Source organism: Phlebotomus papatasi, chromosome 1, assembly GCF_024763615.1.
Source record: "Phlebotomus papatasi isolate M1 chromosome 1, Ppap_2.1, whole genome shotgun sequence".
Classification (NCBI taxonomy): domain Eukaryota; kingdom Metazoa; phylum Arthropoda; class Insecta; order Diptera; family Psychodidae; genus Phlebotomus; species Phlebotomus papatasi.
Genome location: NC_077222.1, coordinates 28,416,794 through 28,444,162, shown reverse-complemented (window position 1 = coordinate 28,444,162; position 27,369 = coordinate 28,416,794). Strand labels below are relative to the sequence as shown.

At 31.2% G+C, this 27,369-nt stretch overlaps 1 protein-coding gene and 1 long non-coding RNA gene across 2 annotated transcripts in view; one reads left to right on the top strand and one right to left on the bottom strand.

Annotated features, from left to right (window-relative positions):
- The first annotated feature begins 526 nt into the window (after positions 1 to 526).
- On the top strand, positions 527 to 2,070 carry LOC129799591 (uncharacterized). Its single transcript, XR_008751524.1, has 3 exons — positions 527 to 1,019; positions 1,078 to 1,243; positions 1,816 to 2,070. It is a non-coding gene; the product is annotated as an uncharacterized LOC129799591 (long non-coding RNA).
- A 3,874-nt stretch (positions 2,071 to 5,944) lies between these two features.
- LOC129799561 (protein CEPU-1-like) overlaps positions 5,945 to 27,369 on the bottom strand; it is a 76,968-nt gene continuing 55,543 nt past the window's right edge. The window contains exons 9-12 of the mRNA XM_055843579.1: positions 24,600 to 24,807; positions 20,814 to 21,022; positions 20,632 to 20,690; positions 5,945 to 11,387 (exon numbers count right to left, since the gene is read on the bottom strand). Coding sequence (XP_055699554.1) covers positions 11,239 to 11,387; positions 20,632 to 20,690; positions 20,814 to 21,022; positions 24,600 to 24,807 — 625 coding nt within the window. The 3' untranslated portion in view covers positions 5,945 to 11,238. The remainder of the gene's footprint in view (positions 11,388 to 20,631; positions 20,691 to 20,813; positions 21,023 to 24,599; positions 24,808 to 27,369) is intronic.

The window sequence follows — 27,369 nt, the reverse complement described above, 5'->3', positions numbered from 1 at the left end:
GCGTATTACGCCGACGTAATTACGAGATTAAATGAACGCTACTGTCAGGCCATGCTTGCAAAACTCGGATGCCGCGACAGATTTAACTCCGATAAATCCACTTAAAATATAATTTATATTTTTATTTCAACCATGAAAAATGTATTATTTAGGAAAATAATTCGTTATAAAAGATTTAAACCTCGTCGAGTGTTCAATTTACACCTGAAGCAACGAAGAAAAAAACGAAAGATAAGTGTGAAAATTACTCTTAAACAGTGTTTTTTGAACACCTTTTTGGTGTTGTAGAACAAAAAGACGCTTTCAATTTTTCCCATTCTTAATTTTGGTCTCAGTCTTTTATGTGTGTTTATTTGTACCGCGTGCCCGCGTGAGTTTTCTATTTAATTTCATTAAAAATTGAGGAAAAGGATGTATTTCTGCATGAAAAAAACGGTAAGTGTGCAGATTTCTTTTAAATATGGTGAAAAAGTGAAATATTTTCCAGGAAAACCAAAAATTGTCTGATTTTCCGTGAAATTGTTGTAAACATATGGTGACGCTTGTAATTTTTTATTTATTAATATGGTAACTTTTTTCGCAATTATTACGTAAACATGTTCTTAATGTTCTGTGGTTAAAAGTAAAAGTGCTTGGTTAAAATTATCAAATAAAACAGCATTTGTAGTAACGAGATAATCAAAAAAAAAAGAAGGAATTGAAATATTTATGGCAATAAATTATTATTATTATTATCATTATTATTTTACAAGTAGTGCAGCATATAAATCTAAATCTAAATCTAAATCTTGAGTTTTTCGTTTCACTGATTTATCAATTTTATGATTTTATTCATAGTTTTGGCGAAAATTCCTGTTTGAAATCATTTTTCGTGATGGAGATACCGCAAATATGATGCAGAGAACGAGAATAGAATTGCAGCGATAGTATCTTACACATAGTCAACGGAGATACTTTGCGGCTTGTGCGGCAGTTAGTGGCTCAAATCCGATTGAATGTATCTGAGAAAATCCTCGGAGGTATGTGATATTTTTTTTTAATTTCATTTTTTTATTGTTTGTCTATATATCTTTTTAGGCTTTTATTTAAGTACCATAGAGGTGAAGAAAAGGCATCATTTTCACCCCAAAAGAGCTAAAGGATGAGATTAACATCCGGAGACGGCTGCGTCCTTGGTGATCACATTTATGTGGACTCCAAAGGAACTGTATTGATGGGGTTTTACCTATCCAATATTGCTAAGGTAAAATTTTCATTTGATTTTTTAGAAGCTAAAACATACCTCAAAATCTGATATTATTAATATTTAAATTTATATTTATAATTTAATTATTTTTCCTTTCATACACGAGCATTTCATTTTCATACATATTTCATTTTAGAATAATTATTTTTACTAATAATAATAATTTTTCGAATAAAGATATAAATAAATGATAAAAACTCAAATATGCCAGATAATCATAAAATCTGTAAAATGCTCATTCAATATTATTCAAATTCAATACTAACTAAGAATGAACTCGTTAAAAATAGTCAAATATTCAATAATTAAAGTAATTGAATTATATTGAAGAATTTATTTTCTGCCACGAATTTCTTTGAGCTTGTTATTTTTTAAAATATTGCAATTGTAAAATCAATCTAAAGTTTTTAAAAGTTTTTACGCACTGAAGACTATAAATCGCTAATATTCTAATTTTATTAAAATAGAGCTTGAACACATTTTTCTCATGTCTCACACTTTAGAAATTATTTTCAATTACTCTCCTTTTTTGGTTTCTTAACAGTATTCTTTTTTTCATCTTTTTCTAGATGCAAGAAACTTTGGATGTAATTTTCATCTGCACAACACTAAACTGCACTACTACTACGCTGATTTCTACTGGAAACAAAATAAACCAGAAGGATTTTTGTTGGCGACAGCTATACTGTTAAGTGTAAGAACTTTCCGGACGTCGAGGATTTGAATAAAAATTAAAAAAAATATATTTTTAACACAAACATATTTTTTATTGAGATGGGTGTAATATATACACCCAAAGGGGGTACAATTATTTACGCTGTGGATGGTGCTACTATAAACCTCAGCGAGGTTTACATATTTTAAATACCATTAGTGTGAAAATAACACTCGATGGGGTTTGATTTTTCTATTCAATATTTTTAACCCCCGCCTATTACCAAATTATACTACCAGAGAGGTTTGGTTGATTCGAGGTTAGTATTTGGTGTGAAAAATAACCCCCGATTTGTGCACATTTCACACTCGTATTTTTATCAGTGCATACTTTAAGTCAAAACCCCGTATTAGATTAATTTAGTCTTGTGGTATTCATGCAGTCCATTATATTCGACTATCGATATACAATAATTAAATTAAAAATAATACAGCTTTTAAAGTTGCTTTCATAGCCCAAAAATTTTGGAGATAACTATGTAAGTGGGTTAAAATGAGTTCATTTGGTTCTATTGCAAGTTCTTAGAATGAATCTCTATTTTTTTGTACATCAATACTTTCCCAGCAACCATGTCATAAATTTAGGCAAACATCAGTACGATATTTCAACCATTGTGTTCTTTCTAAAAGGAACATCTCTAGAGTGTACCAAGCTCGTCACTTATCACCGTATAATAAAGTCATTTATGTCACCCTCATTAAAGGTTTTCCTTCAGCACAACCACTATATGTGTGCACATACATATTATAGGATTCCTCGATTTCCTCTAGCAGTGACTTGTGGAAATGGCTCGGAGAAAGTTTGACGCAAGAGAAAGCTCATTGGAAAGAAAGAAAGCTCACCAGCTCCATCGGATGGCAGGACATAAATATGCAAATTCACGCCCACATCTCTCATGCTCCCCACAATCAATGTTCCCCATGTGCCACGTATAGCCGTCAATTCAAAGAGGTAGAAGGAGAGTTTTGTGTGTTTTCGTGTCATTTAGAATTTCCGTCATGGAACTTTTTTTTTCGGCAGAAGCTTTCTCTCAGACTATCCCATTTCTCACACTATTGTTTCATCGTGTTTTTTTAAATTTTCTTTGCGAACTTAAAAGCATTTTTTTTGTTTGGGTAAATATTGAAGATGTCGCTTTTTGTGGTAGTGTATTACAACGTATGCTCCCAAGAGTTTAATAGATTGTACAGTCAAGCTGTATAACCACATATTCAAATTCGTGTTGTAACTTGAATAAGATTAGATGCATGACAAAACTCCACCATATGGTGATCTTGTAGTTCCTTTTAAGCAACGTATGGAATAATAATATAAAATCAATCCAGAAATCAATATTTTCCTGCCTGAATGCATTGCTGATATAAAAATTGATACGTTGAAGCAAAGAAAACAAATGGAGCATCAATAAAATGGAAATATGAGCGAATAAAATAAATTGTAAATTAAAAGTGAAAATCAAAATTTACAAAAACATTTTATTGTTAAAATTTTATCTGTTATTCTTTCATAAATGACAGTCAGAAACTTAGGAACAAGTAGGACAAATGTAAACTATTTACCACTTTACCTGAATTATTCGTACATCACCCTGAGGCAGTTAATCACTTTTCTGGAATTGCAAAAAACATTAAAACTTAAATAAACGTTTTTTTTTAGTTCTTAAAAGCAGCCCTGAGACGAATTTCCAAGAGAAAAATCTGTCGGAATGTGAAATATTCTTTTAATTAAAACTATTTGTATTATGGAAAAAAAAGACTTATTTTTGTGTAGAGCGAGATTTATGACCTTTTATAATTTTGATTTGAATTTGTAAATAAAATATCTATTTTAAAACGCTTGCAAAATTCTTATTTTATTTATTAAAAGATTTCTGGTTATAAAGAGTCTAACGCTTAAGAACTGAGTAAGAAGGGAAAAAGTAGTGAAAAGTAAAAAAAATAATAATATGTTGGTTTAAAACAAAACTAACTAATTTTTGGCGCAAAAAATTGATTAATCGGTAGAAAGGATATAAAAATTGTCTTAAATAAAACTTAAAACTGTAAAAGGTGAATTAAACCTGGAAAAATCTAGAAATAGTATAAAACAGTCTGGAAATGTTACGGATTTTTAATAAAGGTTACCTTCTTTAAAATATTTGTAAAGTTTTTCATATTCGATTTCTATTCAAATAATAATTTGATTTTCTTTTGGAAAATATTAGTGAGTTATGCATTGCTGCTTCAAAATGTTTTACAACTTACAATTTAAAAGAGAATTATTGATATTGTAGGAACTTTACAATCTTTTTACAATATGAGGTAAGATTTTTAATACATGTTAAAAAGTACCAATTTTACTTATTTTGAAAAAAGTTAAATTAATCAAAAGGAATACTATTTTAAATGGCCTTTTAAGGTCGAAGAAATACGAATTGAAATTCTCTTAGTACCATTCAGAATATAATATTCCAACACATGTCCTTATAGGAAAGCCTAGGATGAAAAAACGTCATAACTCTTGCATTCTATTAAATACATTAAATAAAATTGAAGAGTTTGGTAAAAATTTTCAAAAAATGTTCCCTACCGAATTGGTGTTCGTTAGGCCCAGTTAGGCCCTACGTAATTTTGAAAATAATAACCAATCACTAAAATCAATTCAGCCAACCAGTATTACTAGTCTCATTAGCTTAAAATTTAACATAAATTTAAAGAAAAATTAAGTGTTTTTGATTTAAGTATTATTGGTATTTTTTGTTTGAAATTCTCCCAAAAATTTAAATTTATTTTTTTTCAAAAATCCTTCGTTCAAAGACTAGTTCAACTCATCAGCTAACAGAAAACATTTGGTTTTTGGGTTTCAGATTAATCAATTTCGAGAAATAATACCCACCTGGTTTTTTTCAAAAACCGTCTCAAAAAATCAGGTCCGAACGACTAAATTTTTAAAAATTTTAATTGAAAATTTCGGTAGATTTAGTTTAAATGCTGTACTTTTATATGTTTATGCCTCCGGCACACCTTTTAGATCGGGAAAATTTCATGAAGTCAAAATTCGGATCCCTTTCTTTTTCACATGTTTTGAATATGTCTATTTCATTCTCTCGCATTCTTCTTTTTCTCTTAAACATCACTTCAAATTCAATTTAGTTCAATCGAATTTGGTATGCGAAAGAATGAGATAGTCATATGCAAAACATGCGAGAAAGAAAGGGTTTCGAATTTCGATTTCAGGAAATTTTCATGATCTAAAAGGTGTGCCGGAGCCATTAAGAACCTAATCCAAAATCAAAATTTATTATGTTGAAAAAAAATTGAGAAAATAAAACGCTGTTTTTTTTGTCTATTTTGACTTTGACCTACATAACCCCTTTAGTAGTACGCAGTAAGTGTATAAAAAGTGAACTATAGTCTCTTTTTTCTTACCTTTCCTGTTACTTTCGAAATTGATTTGTAAATTTTACACACTTTTATTTCATAATAGTGCAGGCCTACGTCAGGCCATTACATAACGAACCTAAGCCTAACCTAATCTAACCTAACCTAACCTCGAGTTAGAACTTTCTTAAATTTTGAAAATTGAAAAAAGTCAGTCTGATACAATGCGACTGATCTCGATTTTGAAATATTATATGCCTCTTAATTATTTTTTAAGATTTGTTAGCTTGTCCCTACTCAAGCTTTTGTTATGCGAAAGTTAAAAAAAAGCAGCGTTACACGAGAGCTTTTTTTAACACCCATTCTGTGCAATTTTCAAAGCTTTTTTCAATTTTATTGAATGATTTTTTGATTAGAAATCCACACCAGATCCAAAAAGTTTTAATTATCTCAACAATACCTAGATAATTGCAGTGACTTTTCAAAATCTATTAGTTCAATTACCTGTCGAACTTGTTCCAAAAATCTCATCTTTTTTCACTGTAAAACCAAATTTGACGTATCGTATTGATTTTTAATCAGGTTCGTATTCGTAGAATGTCCATGAACAATAAAGAAAACACATTTTTATATTTATTATTCTTAAATTTAATTTCAACCATCCATAAAAATATTTCACACTTGTTTAATGTATTATTTACTTGCTTAATATTAGTATATAAACATCCATAAATGCTATATAGTTACATACTTTAATTTTGGACATTATGATTGATATTAAAATATAGTAGAAAAATGATGTGGAAATTTATTTTTATAATTTATCCCAATTAAATATTGTTTTTACTTTGAAATTTTCTTTTTTACCCGTTGTCCATTATGCTGGAGATTTAGCATCATTTACTACGGCAAAGTCTTTGCTTTCTGCCATCCTTCACATTCTTAATTCATTTATTAGCCCTCACCCTTGTTTACCTTGTACCCAAAAGAGGTTCAAAAATTTTCACAGGTAAATGGTTAAAGGAAGCTATTTTCTCAGTAAGATTGCAGTCAAGGAGTGATTTCAAGCGAGCTGTAATATTTATTCTTAATTCGCTAAACTCTTACCCTTATTAATTTCTAAAATCTTGATGTATTTTTCTTTTCACAAAAATTCTTTTTTTTTAACATTAAAGATAAGAGGGAGCTACATTGTGTTTTTTAGTATAATTCTCTTTTAGTTATTTACACAGTTTATGCTAGTTAAGTCAATTGTACTGAATTGAATTAAAATAAAACAAATAATTGATGGAAAAAAAGATGAAAGAAATTTTGTATAGAAAAATGTTTGGTATTTTTAAATAATTATGACATAATTGGGTTAATTTGATAACAAAAGTTTGATCATATAAAATTTTCAGCTTAAAACTAAAGCTTTTATTTACGATATAGGGATTTACATATACATATGCTTATTTATTCATAGTCAAATAGAGAGCATTGTGTTCGTTTTATGGTCTTTCGGTTTAATTCTATATATTATACGGCATTAAGTCAAAATACACTTATGAAAAGTAATTTTGATATGAGGAATATGACTTCTATACGTTCATGTATTATGCAGAATATACATTTCTAACTTGGAATTTAGTAACAGAAATCATAAGAACTAATTGTGATATGTTTCTAGAAATTGACACATTAATTATTCAAAATTTCATTATATCTTATGAATGTGTGGCATTAGTAACGTAAGGGAGATCCCCAAGATATACAATGTTTTAATGATAATTTATCGTACATGAATTTCCCATTGTTTATACACATACATAATGCCAAGGATTGCATATAATGTTATGCCTCTTTCAATCATTAAGTTTGTGCTTTCGTATAATAAATAACAGGAGTGTACCAGTGTGATTTTGTATCTCTTATTCAGTAAAAAATATTTTCTATTTACAGAATAAACATACCATTCTATTTAATTCATACATCCAAACTCTATGGTACTTCAAACATTCTCCAAGTAGTTTAATTAATTTACTTTCAGTATTTAATATCTTGATATTTCAATCTTTTTTTTCCTTACACCATATTTGGAAGAAAATACTTTAGTTCAGACAGAGAAATAGTATATTGAAGTAGAAAATTCACCAGAAGTTCTCAGTTATGTATTTACATAGGAGATTTATTAAAAAAAAAAAAACAAAAAGAATATTCTGCACTACATAGAATCACAATCGCGTATTTCCACAAACTTGCTATACCTCTATGGAATGGCACAATAACCCCTTTTACGGCAAGTGTTGCGCCTTCTGACCCAGTGGCTCGTGACCGACAACACACTGGCCAAGATTGTAAAATAAATATCATATATGTGCGGAAAGTTAAAAAGTGAGGTGAAAGGGTGAATGAGAGAAAGCTCGGAAAATTGTGTATTTAATGTCACATTTCAAATATAGAGTCACTTCACTACAAATTCCCATTTTGGTCCAACAACCGCCAAAGAGGACCAACTGTACACAGTCCAGAATGTATTTTGGACACAACAGTAACCACTTTAGGTTCTCCATGGAGGACAATAATACCCAGCTTTCTTTCACGTAGCCACCAATAGTGTACCAAAAAGGCTGCTGGTATTGAGTGCCGTATATAACCAATGCTACCAGTGATTTTAAAATACACAACAAAGGTAAATTACATTTTTTTACATGTCATTTATTTGTAAAAAAAAGTCTTTTTCTTTAATTTCTGCTAGACTAACAGAATTCAGTTTAAAAGATCACCATAATTTGAGTCATTAAGGGATGTATTCCAATTAGAACTTTCTAAAATCCGAGACCGCTTAAGTAGAATTTCATTAGCTTCTATTTATTGTACACAGAAAAAAAATTTGTAATAATGTTCGTAAATGTTTGTGAATTCCTATGGGGGATTTACGAAATGCTCGTGAATCGTATAACTAACAAACATGTTCGTAAAATTTGTACTTTATTCACAAACATTGTTCGTAAATGTTCGTAAACACACAAAAAAATGTTCGTAAAATTTTGACATTTTTTCGTAAATGTTTGTTTTCCTGTCAAACATTTTACGAACAAATGACAAAATTTTACGAACATTTTTTGTGTGTTTACGAACATTTACGAACAAATATTTGTAAAAGTACAAAAATTGTTCGTCAAATGATCATGTTACGAACAATGTTTGTGAAAAAAGTACAAATTTTTACGAACTTGTTTGTGGGTTATACGATTCACGAGCATTTCGTAACTCCCCCATAAGAATTCACAAACATTTACGATCATTTTTACAAAATATTTTTTTCTGTGTAGAAGATTTTTCCGCCAGACAACGGCAATGTAGCGATTGTGTCGCTACGCTTCTCGCCGTTGGCAACCCTCCCCAATTGCACTTTTAAAGTTGCCTCCGTGACCTGCTTCAGAGTGCGTGGAATGATACCCTGGCACGCCTGGCACCTTGTGTGGTGGAGTCAATGTGTCATGGAAAGGCTCAGAGTGCGGATGCTGAGCTTTCAAAAATTCAAAATGAAGAATTTTCCGGTCATCGATATATATTGACGAAATATTCACCTAGGATACCCCCAAAACGTATGAAAAATCATTAAAAAAGCTTGGGCTAATTTTGAAAAAAAAAAACGAAAAATACGGTTTTCGAGGAATTGAACGGGGGTAGAGAAAAAGGGTATGTCTGCAGATAATGCCTTTTTTTTATTGGGGGTCACCGAAGACCGGGAGCTGATATCTTTTACCGTTTAAGCTCTAGAGCGGTGACAAGTTGAAAAAGAGCAGATTATGCAACTGTTCTTTCTTTAAGTTCAAGCAGTAAAATAGTTACAGCTTTGAAATTCACTAATTATAAATTAAAATCACTTAACTATAGTAAGGCGAGTTACTATATATTGAGAAAAGTACCTTTGCTACTGGTGAATTTTGCATGAATTTAGGAAATTAAACTTTCCATTTTTTACTATTTTTTGCCATATCTCTTTTTTAGTTTTTGATGCATGATTGAGTTTAGTAAAACTTTAATTGCTACATATTTGCGCGGATTTTATTAGAAAATTAGTTTTCTTTTCATGGATTGTTTAATTTCTTCTAATCACACAGAAACAGAAAAAGAAACTTATCTCTAGAAACTTATATTATTCGAAAAGTTCAATTTCTTATATAGGGTAGAGTAACCAGTTATCGCCACTTTTAGGAAAAAGTGAAATTAATTGTATTATAACTTTTGACCCCTTATTATCAGATAACTCAAATTTGACACAAAGCTACTTAGATATATTGGCTCTAGATTCGTGAAAACAATTGTCCTACAATTTAACGCGGGAGTACCTAAAAAACTGATTTTTATTAACAATACAAAAATAACCACTTCGTCGCCACTTTTTACCACTTTTCGCCAGTTCTGTAACCACTTCTCGCTACTCACTTGGAAAAGTTCAAATTCGATTATTTTGAGCAATAATTTGCAAAGAATACATTCAAGATTTCTTTTTCCTCATGATCACCTTATTATTACTCACATTAAATGATTTTTATTCGCTTTTATTTGAGAAATCAAATTATTAGACTATTGCAGAAAGTAAACAAAGTACATTTGACAACTGAAAATCTATGAAGTGAAGTTAGCGTTGCCTATTGGAAAGCTATGACGACAGGTGGTGAATCAATTTTAGAATATTACCACTTTCCGCCATGGCTCATTTTTACATAAAAATGATATAAAATGAAATAATAACTAAATAAATACAAATTTTATGTATTCGCTGAATGTAATTAAATGTTCAATAGGCAATCTATTTAATCAAAAATTAAATTTTGTTCGATAAAAGTTTCATGACACTTAGTATATTTGGTAAGAAATATTGGATTCGATGCACTTGCTTAAAATATTCCTCTAAAAAATGCTCAAATATTTAAATTCAGAACAAAAAATTAGTGTTTTCGACTCTATACGTAGCAGCAATAAAAATACAAGTTACTTTGAGGCTCATTTATTTCATAAATCGTGAAAAATAGCGATTTCAATATACCTGGCGAGAAGTGGTGATTCCACCCTAACATGTAAATATAAATCGTTCAATCTAAAAGTACAAAAAGGTTATGATAATCCTCGTTTATTTTAGAACTTTAAGAAGTTTATTACGTTTTTTGCATTAAAAATTAATTACGTAAATATTATGAAAATATTACCTTGTAAAAAATGTGTAATTTAACATCACTGTTGCTGGTTAAGGTACATCATGGTGGTCAGCAGCGGACCCGAGATCCATAAATGCTTGTTACATAAAGGATTTAGGGACTTTATGGATTATTTTACAATTTCTACTGGGGCGACATACAGCCGGCACAATTTCAGCATCGGACGTGATTATATTTACGGTATGTTCTTTGATATTGAAATGTATATCGTTTGGCGTACTTAAGCCTTAACCAGGAAACTAATTAAAATACCTTCGAATGCAATTTATCTATTTAACTCTTGTATGATTCATCAGACTCTCATGTTTTAATGCACATTTTTTATAATCCTCTATTAATTGCACATAAATGCATAGTTAATCAATGTCGTCAGATCATGCAGAAATTTCACAAATTTATCATATAACAATACATTATTCCACAATTACGTATATAATTTTATTCAGACTGTAAAATATTTGCATTGCAATAAAATATGCATATCTGATATCAAAATTACTTCTTATAGTGTTATTTGCAACGATATAATTCACCTCATGAATTTATAATATTGAATGCAAATTATGCTGGATAGAAAATTTTGGCGCTATCTACCATTTTTTTTAAGTGGAGCATATATTAACCAATATCGTAAAAATGATGACGGTATTATTCCTGTAGTATAGTTTTTAGGTTATGGAGAAGTACAATTGTAAATAAATACATTTCTTTTTAAATAACATTCCTCACAAGTGCATATGAGTGGCTTATAACTAAAATATTACCTAATAAAAATGTTAAAAGAATTCCAATAAAATCTCTATACATTGGTACGGATGCTCCGCTGAATTGTGTCGAACGCATATCTCGCACTTCAGAATCTGAAATTAAATTAAACAACAAGTATTTAACTCGAACATAGAATATGGGAATTTTTTTCTTATTTTATTTCAGTTTTAACGGGTTGACTATAAAGTCCTATATAAATGCGACCAATAAATCGTCCCTTCAAAATTAAACTGCTCTAAATGCATTTGCTTTGTATCATCATTTATTACTAACGACGTATCATGATGCGTTATTTGAAGATATTAATCACACACATTTTATTTGTAAAAAATATAACATTTCTAAAGTAATTCCCTAATTTGTACTAAACGTGCGAAACATTAGAATAAAATTTTGGAGATTAGAATTAGGACTAGGCGGGATCTTTACACTCAGTCCCGGCACTATGCAATTCGGGATTATGCACCTGACGAGATTATGCACAAACAATAATGCAAGTTTGCCTACTATTGGGAGTCAATTTGTGAAATGATTTTTGAAATACGCCTGAATGTATACTATTTTGTGACGCGGGAAATTTGAAAACATTATGCTTATTTTTCAGAATAATACTTTAATTTCTTTTATTAAGGTAAAAATTTTAAATATTCTAAAAATTTATTGAAGAACTCTGGTCATAGAGTAGTGTTTGTTAATGAATTTCTTTTAAACAGTTGAATCTTATTGATATGACTACTTTTACTCCGCGCGAAATTCGTTCTACGGCCGATTCATTTAAAAGAAATCGCCTGCGGGTATGCAAATTTTCCCGATGAATAAATCCATTTCGCGCGTTTTTTTCGGTCCCGAAAATACGCATAATCCCGGGACTGAGTGTAAATAGGTGTGACATATTAAATTGAGAAAGTGTCTTTTGGGGAATAAATGTTGAAATAACTCTTGATTAAATTGTGGATTGATTTAACACATGAACATTCATTCGGAAAACTTACTTTTGAAGGTCAAAGTGTCAAACCCAAGGAACTTGTACCCAAAGCGTCCCTGGATTATGAATATTTTCAGAACCAAGAAAAAACGCGCGAAACTGCTTTATGTACACTGAGAGAAATCCGAAAAAGTTAAAATAACATTCCGGAAATGTTAATTTTACCCTGCAGTATTGATCCGAAATCGTTGTAAATATTACCCTTTTTAGGTGTATTATGGGTTTAAGTTACCCTTTTGTCATGTAGATTTTACCCTCAAAATGTGTAAAATTAACATTGAAAAATGTTGATATATTTTTACACCTAAAAAGTGTTAACCCTCTAAGGGTGTTTTCTTTAATATGCAAAAAAAGTTCTAAAACAATGTTTTCTAGGATAATTATGATCCAATAAAGTAAAAAAAAACCATCCATTCATCATTATCTCTTTTAGTTTAGGCGCTAGGTGAGAAAATATGAAAAAAAATTCTAAAATTCACATTTTTACTTTTTTCAAATTTTTTAAATAAAATATACAAAGTAGAATGACATATCTTTCAGAAAAAAATAAATTTATTTTAGTCAGGTAACTTTAAATCGGTATTTTTATGGAAATTGGAAATGAGTTTTTTTGCACAAATATTTTTTGTTGATTTTTCTCTGACCTGTCACACAAAACTGGGAATAGCAACAAAACGAAGAGTCAAAATGAGTTCAAACTTTCAAGAGATGTTTATAAGACTATTACGGAGGACACTATAGCAATTTTAAATAAATAAAACCTTTATTGTCGCTGTAAATTTGATTTTTGTGAAGACCGCCTGGAGGCGGTCTTACCCGTTAGAGGGTTAAATTTATCCGTTTTTTATGCCCTACACTGATTTAGGGCAGAATCACATTGACAATAAAATGCTCACCGTATTTCGTTAATTTGCGCATTTTCATTGCAATTCTTATGCAAATTCTCGATTACCGTATTACCTTATCTCATACTTAATGTCACTAGGTGGAAATAATATAAGAATATTCAAGAAATAAAACAAAAATGCGATAAACGGTGAGCAAAAAAAACGGTACAATTAATTTCTCTTCCAGTTTTTTTTTGCTCACAGTTTATCGAATTTTTGTTTTATTTCTTCAATTTTCTTATATTATTTTCACCTAGTGCCACCGAGTATGAGATAATCGAGAATTTGCGTAAGAATTGCAATGAAAATGCATAAATTAACGAAATACGGTGAGGCTACGGCGAGCATTTTATTGTCAATGTGATTCTACCCTTATACTCTAGACAGACTTACGACTTAAGCTGAGAGACGGCTTAACATTATTACAATCAAAATAGATTTGACTAAATTTGTATCACTGTTCCACTATCTAAGCCGTTTCTAAGCATAAGCCGAGAGACAAATTAGTTCGAAACTGATGAAAACGTAATCTGAGCATTATTTTGAGTATAATTACGTTAAACCGTCTCTCAGCTTATGTCGTAAGTGTGTCTAAAGCATTACGGCTTAAGCCTAGAGACGGTTTATAGTTCCCCAGTTAAAACACTACGAGTGTTCAGATAAAGCTTGATAAGATTTAAGTTCTGGTGCTGATTTTAGCTTTTTAGTTGTAAGTGTTTCTTTGAACATAGGTTTAATTTGTTGTGTTTTGCATACAAAACAGCGTCAATCAGGGCGAGTGATGTCCAAATATTCATCAGAATAGAAATAGAAAAAATCCATGCCTCCAGAAATAATTTGGGGACATAGGGTAAGTGTGCCAAATTTCGGCATAGTTGCATACAAGCGCCAAAGTCTCAAGTTTCAAATGTAATATCTTTAATAGAAATTGATTTTTTAATTTTTTCTTCTGAAAGAGTGTTGCTTGGAACCTTGTAAAGAGTTTACCGTCTTTATTTATTCTATAATCATTCTTAATACATTTTAAAATGAATAAAAATATAGACATAGCTTTGGTGCCCTATTTTGGCCACCTTCATTCTCATAGTTCCTTGCCCTTAAGGAATTCTTCCAATGTCTTTTTCACGTCATCTCGTTTGTCGAAGCTACATTTTTTATTATTCTTTTGCATTGTATAATCTCTAGAGTATGTAAAAACTAAAAATTCATGGAAATTCGAGGAACGAAAAAGGTGGCCGGAATTGCAAGCTGGCCGGAATTTGGCACACTTACCCTATGGGATGCAAAATCTATTTCTCATTATTTAGTCATGCAAGTTTAGTCATTTAACCTGAAAACTACACTGAAAATCGAGGTTTAGGGAATTTATGCGTTCACAAACTGAACCTGAAGTATATTTCATATTCGTTTGCATCATAAACAATTCACCTAAAATCACAAAACAATTTTTGCATTTGCATTTTTTGGGGCATTTTCATTTACTTAGCTTGTTGGAAAATGATCTCGCACTAATTCTAATGAATAGAAACTCCATGGAAATCATTGCATCAAGCAAAAATAAATGCATAATTTCACTTAAACTTAGTTGTTCTTGAGGCAGTTTTTCTTGGCAATAATTAAAATAAAATCAAATATGGCGAAATTGAAAAGAGGGAGTGAATATTCACTAAATATTTCTTCCGCTACACAGTTGGAGTTTTATTCTTCAATAGTGTCTTGGATAAAAATGGAACTGAATTTGCATGTCGTTAGCGTGCGAAGAATTGAAACCCAATTCCGAATTTCTAGACTAAATTTTCACACAACAGAGGAAAAACTTATTCCTTCATTCGCAATCATTCGCAGCTGGAATTTGGTTACTAAAAAGTGTCTTGACTAAAAAAAACTAGGTATAGCTATTTAAGTTAGGCTTAATTTTTCAAAGGGGAGTGGCCTATTTTTATCTGGTTTCCGGAGCTTTTGTAGTAATCAATACATTTCTGGGTCGAAAAAATCTATTAAAATAACGAAGTTTCGAGATTTCTACAGAGGAATAAATAAATTAAACCATATCTTATCAACTCTCTTTCACATAAATCATCTCACCGCAAATTTCAAGAGGATTAACTCAGATTTATTGAAGTTTTGTATAAGAATTTGCATAGTCAAGAACTTATCAGCTTTAAAACTCTTCTATTGTGTGAAATTCTGAAACTGAATTATGACTTTCTTTACTCAGGAGTCACATGATACAATTTTAGACTTTTCTATCTTGAACTTACTCTTGACTCATTGTATAGAATTGAATTACTAAATAGCATAAAACAACTTTTTTTTCAGTGCAAAAAAATTATTTTCTAAAATTTATTATAATTTTGCAAACCACAATTTGATTAAAATGTTGCAATTTGATCTTAAATTAAATGCAATTTGTGGTAGAGTAATTTTGCATTATGTGTTTATTTTAGCAAAATTTTCAGCGCTATACATTTTGACCATGTATGTTTAAAACTTGTGAAAAACCCACAAAAGCTTGGTTCAATATTTCTATATTATTATACTGCAAACAGGTGGTTCACAATGTTCAATCGTACATGCATTTACAAGTACAGGTACTAGAATGTTCTAATTACCAAAAGTAGAGTGGTTTCTATGAATAGAAATAATTGACCGAGAGTGAATTCTATCTTTCATTGAGATGTATTAAAATGGTTTTTATACCGGAAATCCTTGCAAAGTGCAGTTAAAATTAATGTGAATTTGTTCATCATTGCAATATCTTTGATTAATTTTTTTTTGCTTCAAATTGCACTTTATCTCTTGCTCTATTTTCAGGTATTTTCTGATTTAGTTTGCCAGTATTATTTCTTATTTAAACAATCAGGTAATAAATAGAATAAATAACTTTTTGATGCATTTAATTTTCGTTTGATTTCCACTGATTACGCTATTTTCCTTGCTCTGCTTTGTACACGGAATAAATTTGAGAAAAACCTATGCTCAACATACGACAAAAATAATTCTATTCATCAAAGGATTCGAAATTTGTAATTTGTTTGTGCGATTTTTCAATACCCAAGTAGCAGATTCTGACTTCAGTACATTTTTTGGTGTTCAAACAGCTTGTAGTGCCACCAGCGCCAACAAATCACATGGTGGACATTGGCAACTTAACCAAAACTTCCCATGATTATCTCTCGAAAAGACTCAAAATAATTCATTTTCCGAAGAAAGTAAACATTTCGTCCGTTACGAGGAAGACTATTGTAAGTCCAAAATGTAAACTTTACAGGAAAGAGGTTTAAAATTTGACAGCTAAAATTTATTTTCATTAATTTCACTGCAATTAGTATACTTTCAGCTTTTGAAACTATTTCATCATACTTACGCATTGAATATCTTCTAGTTAACACTACTTTTAAATTAATTATAGCAAAATTGTGGGCAAAAAACTCAATAGTTGGGCACGCTGATTTTAAGATTTTTTCTTGTAACTTTTGCAGGAATATCTTAATCAACATAAAATTCTGTGGGGATATAGATCTAAGGTTTCTGCATCCAATGATACCATCTTTTCATACTATTGCAAGTAGACTTACAATAGTCTTCTTCAGAACCGACGATTTATGTTGGATTTATAATAAAATATGACTTAAAACTACCAGCTTTTTTTTAAGAATAAAAACGTGTAAAAATAGGAATACTGAATCCCTCCCTTGTACGAGGATTACCTTCGATAAGAGCTTTCGGTGCAAATATGCAAACCTCTGAAGAAGGTCCACCATCCGGATCAAAAGCTCAGGGTAAAACTAATTTTTTTTTGATTTGATTGTGGAATCCTCATACAATATCGAAATACAATATACAAAAAAAGACAATCGAAGAATGGTTTCAAAAGCCAAATTAAAGACGTTTTTACTTCTCACTTCAGAGAACTACTTTCTGTGCCTATAGCCTGAAGTAGGGGAGACTGGGGCAAAAAGTCACAAAACGGATATTTTATTTTTTTTACAAACTACTCGAGCGCTTTAAAAATTTCTAATTAGCACAGTTTTATAAGAAATTTACCGCTCTACAACTGTGAAAGTAATTTTCCTCTATTATGTAAGGAACTACGTTTATCGAGCCGATTTCTAAAAGGTAATTTTGTGACTATTCTCAAAAGTGCTGGGGCAAATAGTATCAGGCATGGGATATTATCACATGTTGATTCGCTTTGTTTCGAGATTACGTAAATTAAAAAAAATACCTAGATAACATATTTTCATAGGAAATTTATTCCTCTACACCTTTGTAAAACACTGTTCCCTATCTGAACGATAAAAACGCTTTTCAAGCTATTTTAGAAAAAAAACACACAAAAGACTGCAAATCGTTTGACCAATGCAAACAACAAGCGGCAACACATGGCATTGACGTTTTTTTGCCGTGGGACATCATAAATTGTTTCGGTTTTTCTTACACTGTTTGCTCCATACCTTTTGTTACTTTTTACCCCAAGTGGTCGTTCTTAATAAAAGGATTTCTTGAGAGAATAATCTTTGCAAAATTCTAAAACAGATAGCGGATTCGTATTCAAAGAATCCAAATCATTTAGGAAATAATCATCAGTGCATAAATTTTAGGTAATAATTGATATATTCTTCAAGGAAAATATTTCAAAAATAGGACCAAAAATGTTGATATTTTTTTTATTTTCTAAATTCCTTGTTCGAATTCTAAGAAACATACAACATCGAAGAAGGTCCATGCAAGCTATCTATGGAAAAAAATTTAAGCCGCTATCTTATTTATCTTGGAAGATATTGAATTTTGAAATTTTCGATTTGTGACTTTTTGCCCCAGTCTCCCTTACTAAAATATCAAGGACTTTCGGTGTCTGAGGTAATTTCTCTTCAAATTTCGAAAAGTCACAAGTTTCAGCATGTTAATCTTCATTTTATTATTAAGAAAAAAGGAGTGGCAAAAGGTCCCAGGCTTTGCGAAATGCTCGAACTCGTGACTTAGCTCCTCTACCTTAAAAGTACTTTCATATCATTTACCGTATAAACGTTCTCAGACGATTTGAACCGATTCATGAATTACTAAAAAGATCTCACAAAATAATTAATTTAAAAGTAGTAAAATAGATTTTCGGACAAAAAAAATACTCATTGCCCAAAATAATATTATTGAATTTAGGATAAAAATTTAGTTATCAGTAATTTTCATTACAGGTTCATAATAACCGATATTAAAAAACCATTCTAACGCCCCACGTATGATGTCGTGGGGTTGAGAAATAAGCTCTTTAGGGCCTTTTATACTTTTGGCCTTGAAAAATTTTTTTATTTTTATTTAATTTGATGTATCTGGGCTTTCTCTGCCATTTTTGTACATTTTTCAGTTTAAAAATTTAATATTCAGTTTACAATTTCGTGAAAAATGTCCATTCAGACGCTTCACTCATTTACACTGGGCGGGATTCAAATTCACAAGTGTGACAGTTGAGCCAGGGATCACACCGCCCAAGAGCCGAACGCTCTTACAAATTGCAACACGGATCCCCTACCTTGAAAATAACGTTATTAGGAATGATTCAACAGTATTTTCGTATCAGGATGAAATTTTTGCCTGGGTAACCTCTAAAACCAGGGGCATGACATTTCCTATGTTTCCCATATGTTTCTAGCGCGCCGAAAAAACTTTTGAGTTTATTAGCTGTTTCCTGTCATTATAGAATGAATTAGCAAAAAATACAAATACAAAATAAAAGCCAATTTAATAACGAAGAGGCAACCGAAAACTCCAAATTGGCAATCTACGTAGTTTTGAACATATTTCGTGAAATTTTTACCAAAACAGGAAAAAATTTACACTAAAGCTGGTCGCATTTTTCAGAGCTAATGTCATCCCCCTGTCTAAAACATATCCAAAAATGAAAAGAAATCGCACGACTTCTTTTCAAGCAATCCTAAAAATATGGTTTTGAAGGGGAATTGGAAGGGTGGGGGAGAAATGAGGGGCATGGCAAAGGTCCCACGGTCGACTTATTTGGTGGGTCCTCGAAGGTCCTACATCTCTATCTCGAACTGTTTGGCTCCTAGGCGTGGTAACGGTAAACATTATTGTATAAAAATTCGTCTGAAAATGTGAAAATGAAGTTTTTTTTTACATTTTAGTCAAGACACTTTTGAATAAACAAACTCCAGCTGTGAATAAAAGGGATTGAATATTTTAGAGGAAATTGGTGAATGTACTCACAATCAATGTCTTTTACAATATTTCAGAAATACTTTTTTATTTCTTATTACGTTTTGACTTTTCAATTAATCAATACTTTAATCGTATTTCTTGATTAATAAGATTGTTTATTCTTCGGAAAATCGTTAGAAAAGTGCCAGAAATCTCAATTCAAAAATGTTTTCGATGGAAAACGATGTAACTCAAATATCTTTTCACTATACATAATTTATTTAATTATTTTACATCTATATAGTTATCACACAACGATCCTTAAAGTAGATCAAGAGATATGAATATATAAATAACTTTGAAAAGAATTTTTAAAAATATTTAATTATCTGATCCTAATTACAATTTCATTTTCAATTTTATACATTGCAAATTTTTCACATATTTCAATTCAAACTAAATATTGAAAGAATATTCTGATACACAGATCATGTTAATGAACATTTCAACTGTAATGTATTTTAATATTAAATAAACTATTAAGTATATCATATTAAATAGTATGAAAAACTCGAACCCATTGAATAATGTTCATTTTGCGGGTGAGTTTCCAATCAGATACAAGCAATTATAGAGTTATTCTGACGAGAAACTATTTATGTCTTAACAGAAATGATATAACATAAATTTCAATAAATCTGTCACTTTGAAATCGTTTCCTTTATGGTATTCAGAGTATAAACAAAATTACTCAGTATAATTTTCCTCAAAAACGCTTTCCTTGCGTTACCACTATTTTCAATAAATGACAATAAAATAAGGAAAATAAATTTTGTTAAACATTGGAGTCTGATTTCTAAAATGTAGGCAAAAAATTTCAAATGTCCAAATGTCAATAAAAGTCCATAAAAACCAATGTCAGTTACCGAAGAATGTGGTTTAGCATGAGTGAAAAAAAAGTCCTTTAAATCGATTTTTTTCCTGATTGGTACATTATGTACATTGTGAAACACATTTGGCACCCAAACTGATGCACTATATTTCTATTACTATCAACATTTTATATAATATAAGATTGGTCTATTGAATCAACACCATTGGAAAATGGCTGGAAGAAAAGAAATATCGATTTTCCTACGTGCATAAGCATATGCCGAAATTATATAATATAATGCTCCTTTCTATTATTATTCAATTTCAAATTCTCATCATTCCAATTCACCACAAAATGAAATGAGTATTGATGATAATTTCAGTACATTTTTACTTTTTATATAAATATTGGGGATATATTAATTATTGTATACGTACTTGTATTAGGTGTTGAAAATATAAATCGTTCCGATACATCACTCCATCCATATCTATTTCTAAACAAATTATATTGATTATACATTAGAAATTATGAATTTGTCATGTTTCATTGTTAGCTACTAGAAATTGTACATAATTTTGGTTTTGAGTCTGAACAATTAAAATATAAATTACCATACCTGGCTTGAACTTTGGCTTCATACTGATGATCAGGCTCCAAACCATGAATGAGATAACTCATAGTTTGTGTGTAGAGATGCGATAATGGTATAGCCGGTAAAATGACATCCCTCCAATCATTGCCTGACCAATGAACAATGCTTCCATGTCCATTTCTATACCAATGTGACTCGTACGCAGGAACAACCAAATGATGCGTGCTATTGCTCTAGAAATGTATCAGATTTAACAGATATTAATTAGGGTATTCTAATTCCAACGCATAGAAGTATAAATTATTATTAGGGGAGAGATGAACAGTTTGTTATAGAAACAATTTTGACTTTTTCCCCGAATTTTATAGCGCTTTTAAAGTCTTCCGATATTATACTATAAAGATATTTAACTTCTTTAAGCCCCAAGTAGCAGAATTTTATTGTAATTTATAAGTAAGGTCAGAGAAACGTTCTGCTAATGGCATTAGAAGGAAGTGAGATACCTTTGAATTGAGGCTGCTCTGAAATTGGGCTTTTTACTTCTATTTTTAAGTTGAATTGAGGCTTATAATTGAGACTAATTTACATCATGATAAAGTCTAGTTTATTTCAAAAATTAATGTTACAGACATGACAATATTACGTCGCCCTGCGTCGGTTGCATCGACCGTTGTTGTATCTAGAATTGTTTTGTATCTGCATTTAGTTCAAACGGCAATACATCGGATTAAATGCTGACATGGAAGCAATGCAGATATACGAAAATAGTTGATGCAACCAACTATTTCTAAATTTCGATCGTTCGTTAAGCGGTTTTCAGACTAGAAGTTTAGCCCAGGTCCCGCACGTCTCAAAATCCTAAATAGCAAAAAAATTGCTTATCGGAATCTAATAGATCATTTGCCTTTCCAAAAACTCTTGACTGATAAGTGTGGTAGCACATAAAATGAATTATCCTGTGATGTTTTTGTTTAATAAATGGTGTATAATAGCATATAATTCTCTAATTATGTGTTTTTAAGCTTCCTTAAAACTTTTGTTCTAATTCTAAAAAAAACCTTGTATTATATTTTCGAGACGTTGAACAAATTCAAAAAATCCATCCGGATTACGAAACGGACATCTGTCATATTGTCTCCCAATCATCCGGATAACCAAGCGGGCACTGTATAGTGAAAGAAGAAGACACTCTCTCTCCAGAAGTACGAGAAAAGAGTTCTATTATTTGAGCCATACGGTTAAGCTTTAAATTTGAAGCCCGTATTAAACATAAAATACGTTTGGGTTTGACTATCGTCAGTGATCTTACTTAATGGTAATCATTGTTTGACCCTGGAGTAACTAATTATCCGGTCTTAGTAGTCTAGGAAAACAGAGTTTGATGCTTCCTATTCCTCACTTAAACCAAGATCGATACTCTTTCTGCATGAATACTCTGTTATGGTACCGTTCTAGAGAGAGAGGAAGTGCCTTACGACGTGACGTTCAAATTGTGACCGTAGTAATCTTAATAAAAGAACTGACTACTACAATTACCTTATTATAACGTGTAGGCTACTCACTTTAAAAGTATTATCTTACTAGATGTGTTTTCGGAGAGGGAAACTCCGTCCGGATGTGGCTACACTGTTTGTGGAGTTTTCAACCCAAAATCAAAAACTACATCTTCTTCAGAACTTTCGACACACTCCGTGTCTTCCTCAGTAGTCGAGTGTTGTCAGAGATCTGTGGGTTTCGTTGGGTAGGAGACGTTATGTATTGGCGGGAAGGTTCCAGGATGTTCGCAAAAGATCTCAACGGATGCACCAGATACTCTTCGGTCATTCGGGGATAACTCCGAAAATTGTCTCCGAATGGCCGAGTTTGTACTTTATCACAAACATTATTCGTAACATGATCACTTGACAAGCATTTTTTGTACTCTTACGAACATTTGTTCGTAAATGTTCGTAAACACACAAGAAATGTTCCTAAAATTTTGTAATTTGTTCGTAAATGTTTGTTTTCCTGTCGAACATTTTACGAACATTTACGAACAAATGACAAAATTTTACGAACATATTTTTAGTGTGTTTACGAACATTTACGAAGAAATGTTTGTAAAAGTACAAAAAATGTTCGTCAAATGATTATGTTACGAACAATGTTTGTGAAAAAAATACAAACTTTTACGAACTTGTTTGTGGGTTATACGATTATAGGATTATGTGGGTTATAGGAATTCACAAACATTTACGAACATTTGATAAGGTACGGTTCCATACTATATGGAATAAAAATTGAAAGAGACAAGACAGGTTTTTTCCATTCACTATTCATTTACGAACATTTTTATAAAATATTTTTTTCTGTGTAGTATTTTCAAATTCTTAACTATAAAGACTGCTCTCTCCGTGGAGTTTGAGAAGTAGATGAAAAAATTATTGTAAGTCAACGAAAGAATATTTGATGCGTATTTTTGATAATCCACTTCTTCGAATTTAAAATTTAACAAAAATTTTAAACAAACAAAATAAAATTTAGATGACCATTAATGAGCTAAATGGCCATTGATGGGCACTTTATTGGATCAAGTGGTAGAGCACTCGCTTTATGATGCAAGTGTCCCGGGTTCGAAGCCCCTTTAGGTCACCAGGAATTTTTCTGGCGTTGAAGGTGTCGAATTGCAAGCAGTGAGCTTCACTGCACTTGATTCCACGGGAAATGGGATTTACAACCCTATCCCTGTATAAGAAAAAATAATAATGGATGTCCCGAACTCCCCCTGTGGGAAAGCCTAGTTTCTCTATGAAACGTTGTGCCACCATTATTATTATTATTATTATTATTGATGAGCTAAGGTAAGCTTATGGCAACTTTGATTCTTCAAATTAATTAAACGATATATTTACAATTCTGAATCTATGAAAATGTGATACCAAGTTGAATTTTGAAGGTAAACAGTCGCATCGTACCAATTTTATCGATAACGACAATCGAAATCAGTTTAATCTACGCGATTATTTTTCCCAAAAGCTCCACTCACAATCGAATTATCACGTATTCCGGATTACTAGCACCCCGATATTGTTTTGTATATAAAGGATGGCTACCATAACCTAATTTGGACTTATGTCTTGTATTTAAAATGAAAGCAAATGTAAAATGTTTGATGCTACGTTCCCTTTAAAGCCTTACGAACTTGTGCATTTTCTTAGTTTCAAAAGATATTGTATATAAAAGTTATGTTTTTGTTTAAATTAATCTTATTTAGGGCGTGGTCTATTTTGTAAGATGTGAAACTTTGGGTTTTAAGCTTCAGTAAAAGTTTACTTTTAAAATAAAAAAAAAAACTATTTTAGGTTATTTTATCCTCTTCTGTTCATTAATTTGTAAATTCCAATAAAACAAATTGAAAATCTCGCATAAAAACAAAATTGAACCAAATAATTTTGCAGTTTTGAAAATTTAACTCAGAAAATTGAAAGATAAAACAAAACTAATCAACTCTGTTTGAACATGAGCTCTAGCCCGTTTTCAAAACTTGGGATAGGTGATGAAGCTATCCAATGGAAAACCGTACAATGCCAATGAACATATTAGGGACCACATAATATAGTTTTAAGTAGAAAACTTTTGCCACACAATGCACACTTCAGTGGTGCCTTTTCATTTTGAATGCGCGTCGAGTGAAATAGGACATAATGTTCATGTGATGCAAATTACATTAAGTCAGTGCCATAGGGTAGTATTGTTAGTGAATGACGGACGGGCAAGATTAAAATTTCCACAATTTCATCCTGGAGGAGCACATGTATAATAGACACTTACTCGCCGATAGAAACCACGCCGACCAAAATGCTGCTGCTGCTGCTGACTTTGATGCTGAAGAGGTTGTAATTGTTCACTGAATCCAACCGGAAAACCACCGGAATCTTCATTATTTTCGTCATTTGTGCGACCTTTTGGCAGTCTTCTGAAGAATAGTTTGAATTCCTCTATTGGGGTATGAGAATCCACAGCCCATGAAATATTATATCTGGGGAAATGGAATATTTCAAAGTGAGATATTACATATTGCATACATGTGGATAATTTGGATAGTGCAAAACCATTTGCAAATATTATTTCAATGTTCAATGGAATCAAAACTATTCAAATAATGATTTCTATAACGAATCGTGTAATTCCTCAAGCCTTATTCAGCTTTCAGATTGGACGATTTACTCCGTTTGCGAGAGTGCCTAATTTACAAACATGATACAAGTTTAATTAATTTTGAAATCCTAAAGGATTTCTCTTTGTTATTTGTGTTTTTACAAATCAAAATCTATTCAAATGACCTTTGAAAGCCTGTTCTTAAACCATCGAATAATAAAAACCATTGGCTGGCTTTGCAATTTAATGGAGGGAACTGGGGCACCTTTGAAAGTGGGGTAGGGGGAAGTGGGGCACCTTTGAATTGGGGCACCTTTGAAATTGGGCTGTTTTCTCCCATTTTTAAATTCAATTGAGCCTTATCATGACGCAATTTAGCTTCACAATTGGTTTGTTGAGCTAAATTATATTATAATAAGGTCCAGTTTCATTTAAAAATAGGAGAAAACAGCTCAATTTCAAAGCTGCCCCAATTCAAAGGTGCCCCACTTCCCCCTACCTTTGAAATTGGGATTTTTCACCTATTTAAAAAAAATTGAACCTTATAATGATATAATTTAGCTGCACAAACAGTTTGAAAAGCTAAATTGCATTACGATATAGCTCAGTTCAACTTAAACATACACAAAAAAAAATATTTTGAAAAAATGATCGTAAATGTTTGTGAATTCCTATAGGGGAGTTACAAAATGCTCGTGAATCGTATAACCCAGAAATATGTTCGTAAAAGTTTGTACTTTTTTCACAAACATTGTTCATAACATGATCATTTGACGAACATTTTTTGTACTTTTACAAACATTTGTTCGTAAATGTTCGTAAACACATAAAAAAATGTTCGTAAAATTTTGTCATTTGTTCGTAAAATATTCGACAGGAAATCAAACATTTACGAACAAATGACAAAATTTTACAAACATTTTTTTTGTGTGTTTACGAACATTTACGAACAAATGTTTGTAAAAGTACAAAAAATGCTCGTCAAGTGATCATGTTACGAATAATGTTTGTGAAAAAGTACAAACTTTTACGAACATATTTGTGGGTTATACGATTCACGAGCATTTCTTAACTCCCCCATAGAAATTCACAAACATTTACGAACATTTTTACAATTTTTTTTCTGTGTAGGAGAAAAATCCCAATTTCAAAGGTGCCCAATTTCAAAGGTACCCCACTTCCCTCTACTCTAATTGAGACGCTCAGAGCAGAAGTAGACTAAGGTAAGGGAGGTATGTATCGGCCAGTTAAGAAAAATACTCCATAATTCGCTTAAAATAAATGATCTAAACCAGTTTTTGACATTCTAAAATATGCCAATTGGAACTCCAGTATTACATTTATCTATATATCAACATTTGATTTCTTACTATTTAGAGAAATTAGTTAAAAAAATGGTAAAATTGCAATCATGCACTGCGCATATTGCATCGGCCATATAAAAGCAGATGAAGAAGATATCGGCCAGGAGTGTAGCAGGCATCGGCCGGAAAATAAAACCCAAAAAAAATCATAAATTTGAATATTTTTCTAATTGATTACGTTGTACTCGAAGAAACACTCTCTGACATCCACCCCTTACCAGAACCCAACCATCAGGACCACTTTTTAGCACTTTCCAGGGAGATTTTTGGTGAAGGTTGTCTGCATCTTCTAATTTTCACCATATTTTTGATCCAATCCTGGAGCTCGGACTTAAGGATAAGAAATCCAGTTTCGGCTTGATTCACGATCCTCCGGTTCATAAGCTTACGTAGTACAAGCTTACCAGTGATTTCCCTTTTGAATGCCTTCCGGAAAGTTTATCATTCAGGATCATTCTGGACACTCCATACTTTGCAGTCATTTTCAAGAAGATTCTCGTGCCGTCATGACATCCAGCACATTTTTCAATCTTTTCTCTGATATTGCAGTTTCTAAAAGACCTCCTTCAAGATGTTTAACATTGATAAAATGCGAAATTCACACTGAGGAAATCCTTTTTCACAACAAAAACATTACCGACATAACCTCAACTGCTCGCGAACATGACATCGAAATGCGATGAAAAATGGCCGGTGAGCTCTGTACTTGGAACAAAACGTACTTCCTCTCAATTAACAAATTAATTCTAATTATGCGTAGCGAGACAATTAAAAAGTGTTCTGATACTAAAAGTAGAATAATTGAGTAGTATTTTTTTTATTCAGTCATTTTCGTAAATAATTTAAATAAGGTATAATTCCTTATTTTGTGTCACTGAAATTCTAGTATAAAATCATAAGAATTTGAGAAATGGCTACTTTTTGATTAAGACTCTGACACAGTGTTTTAATTAATTAGATGAATAATTATATTTTGTTAAAAAGTTGACGAAAAACTTAATTCAGAAGATCATATATGAACAAACGTAATATATTTTGTATTAGATAATTGGTAAAACGTGGTTAGTAATTTTTAAATA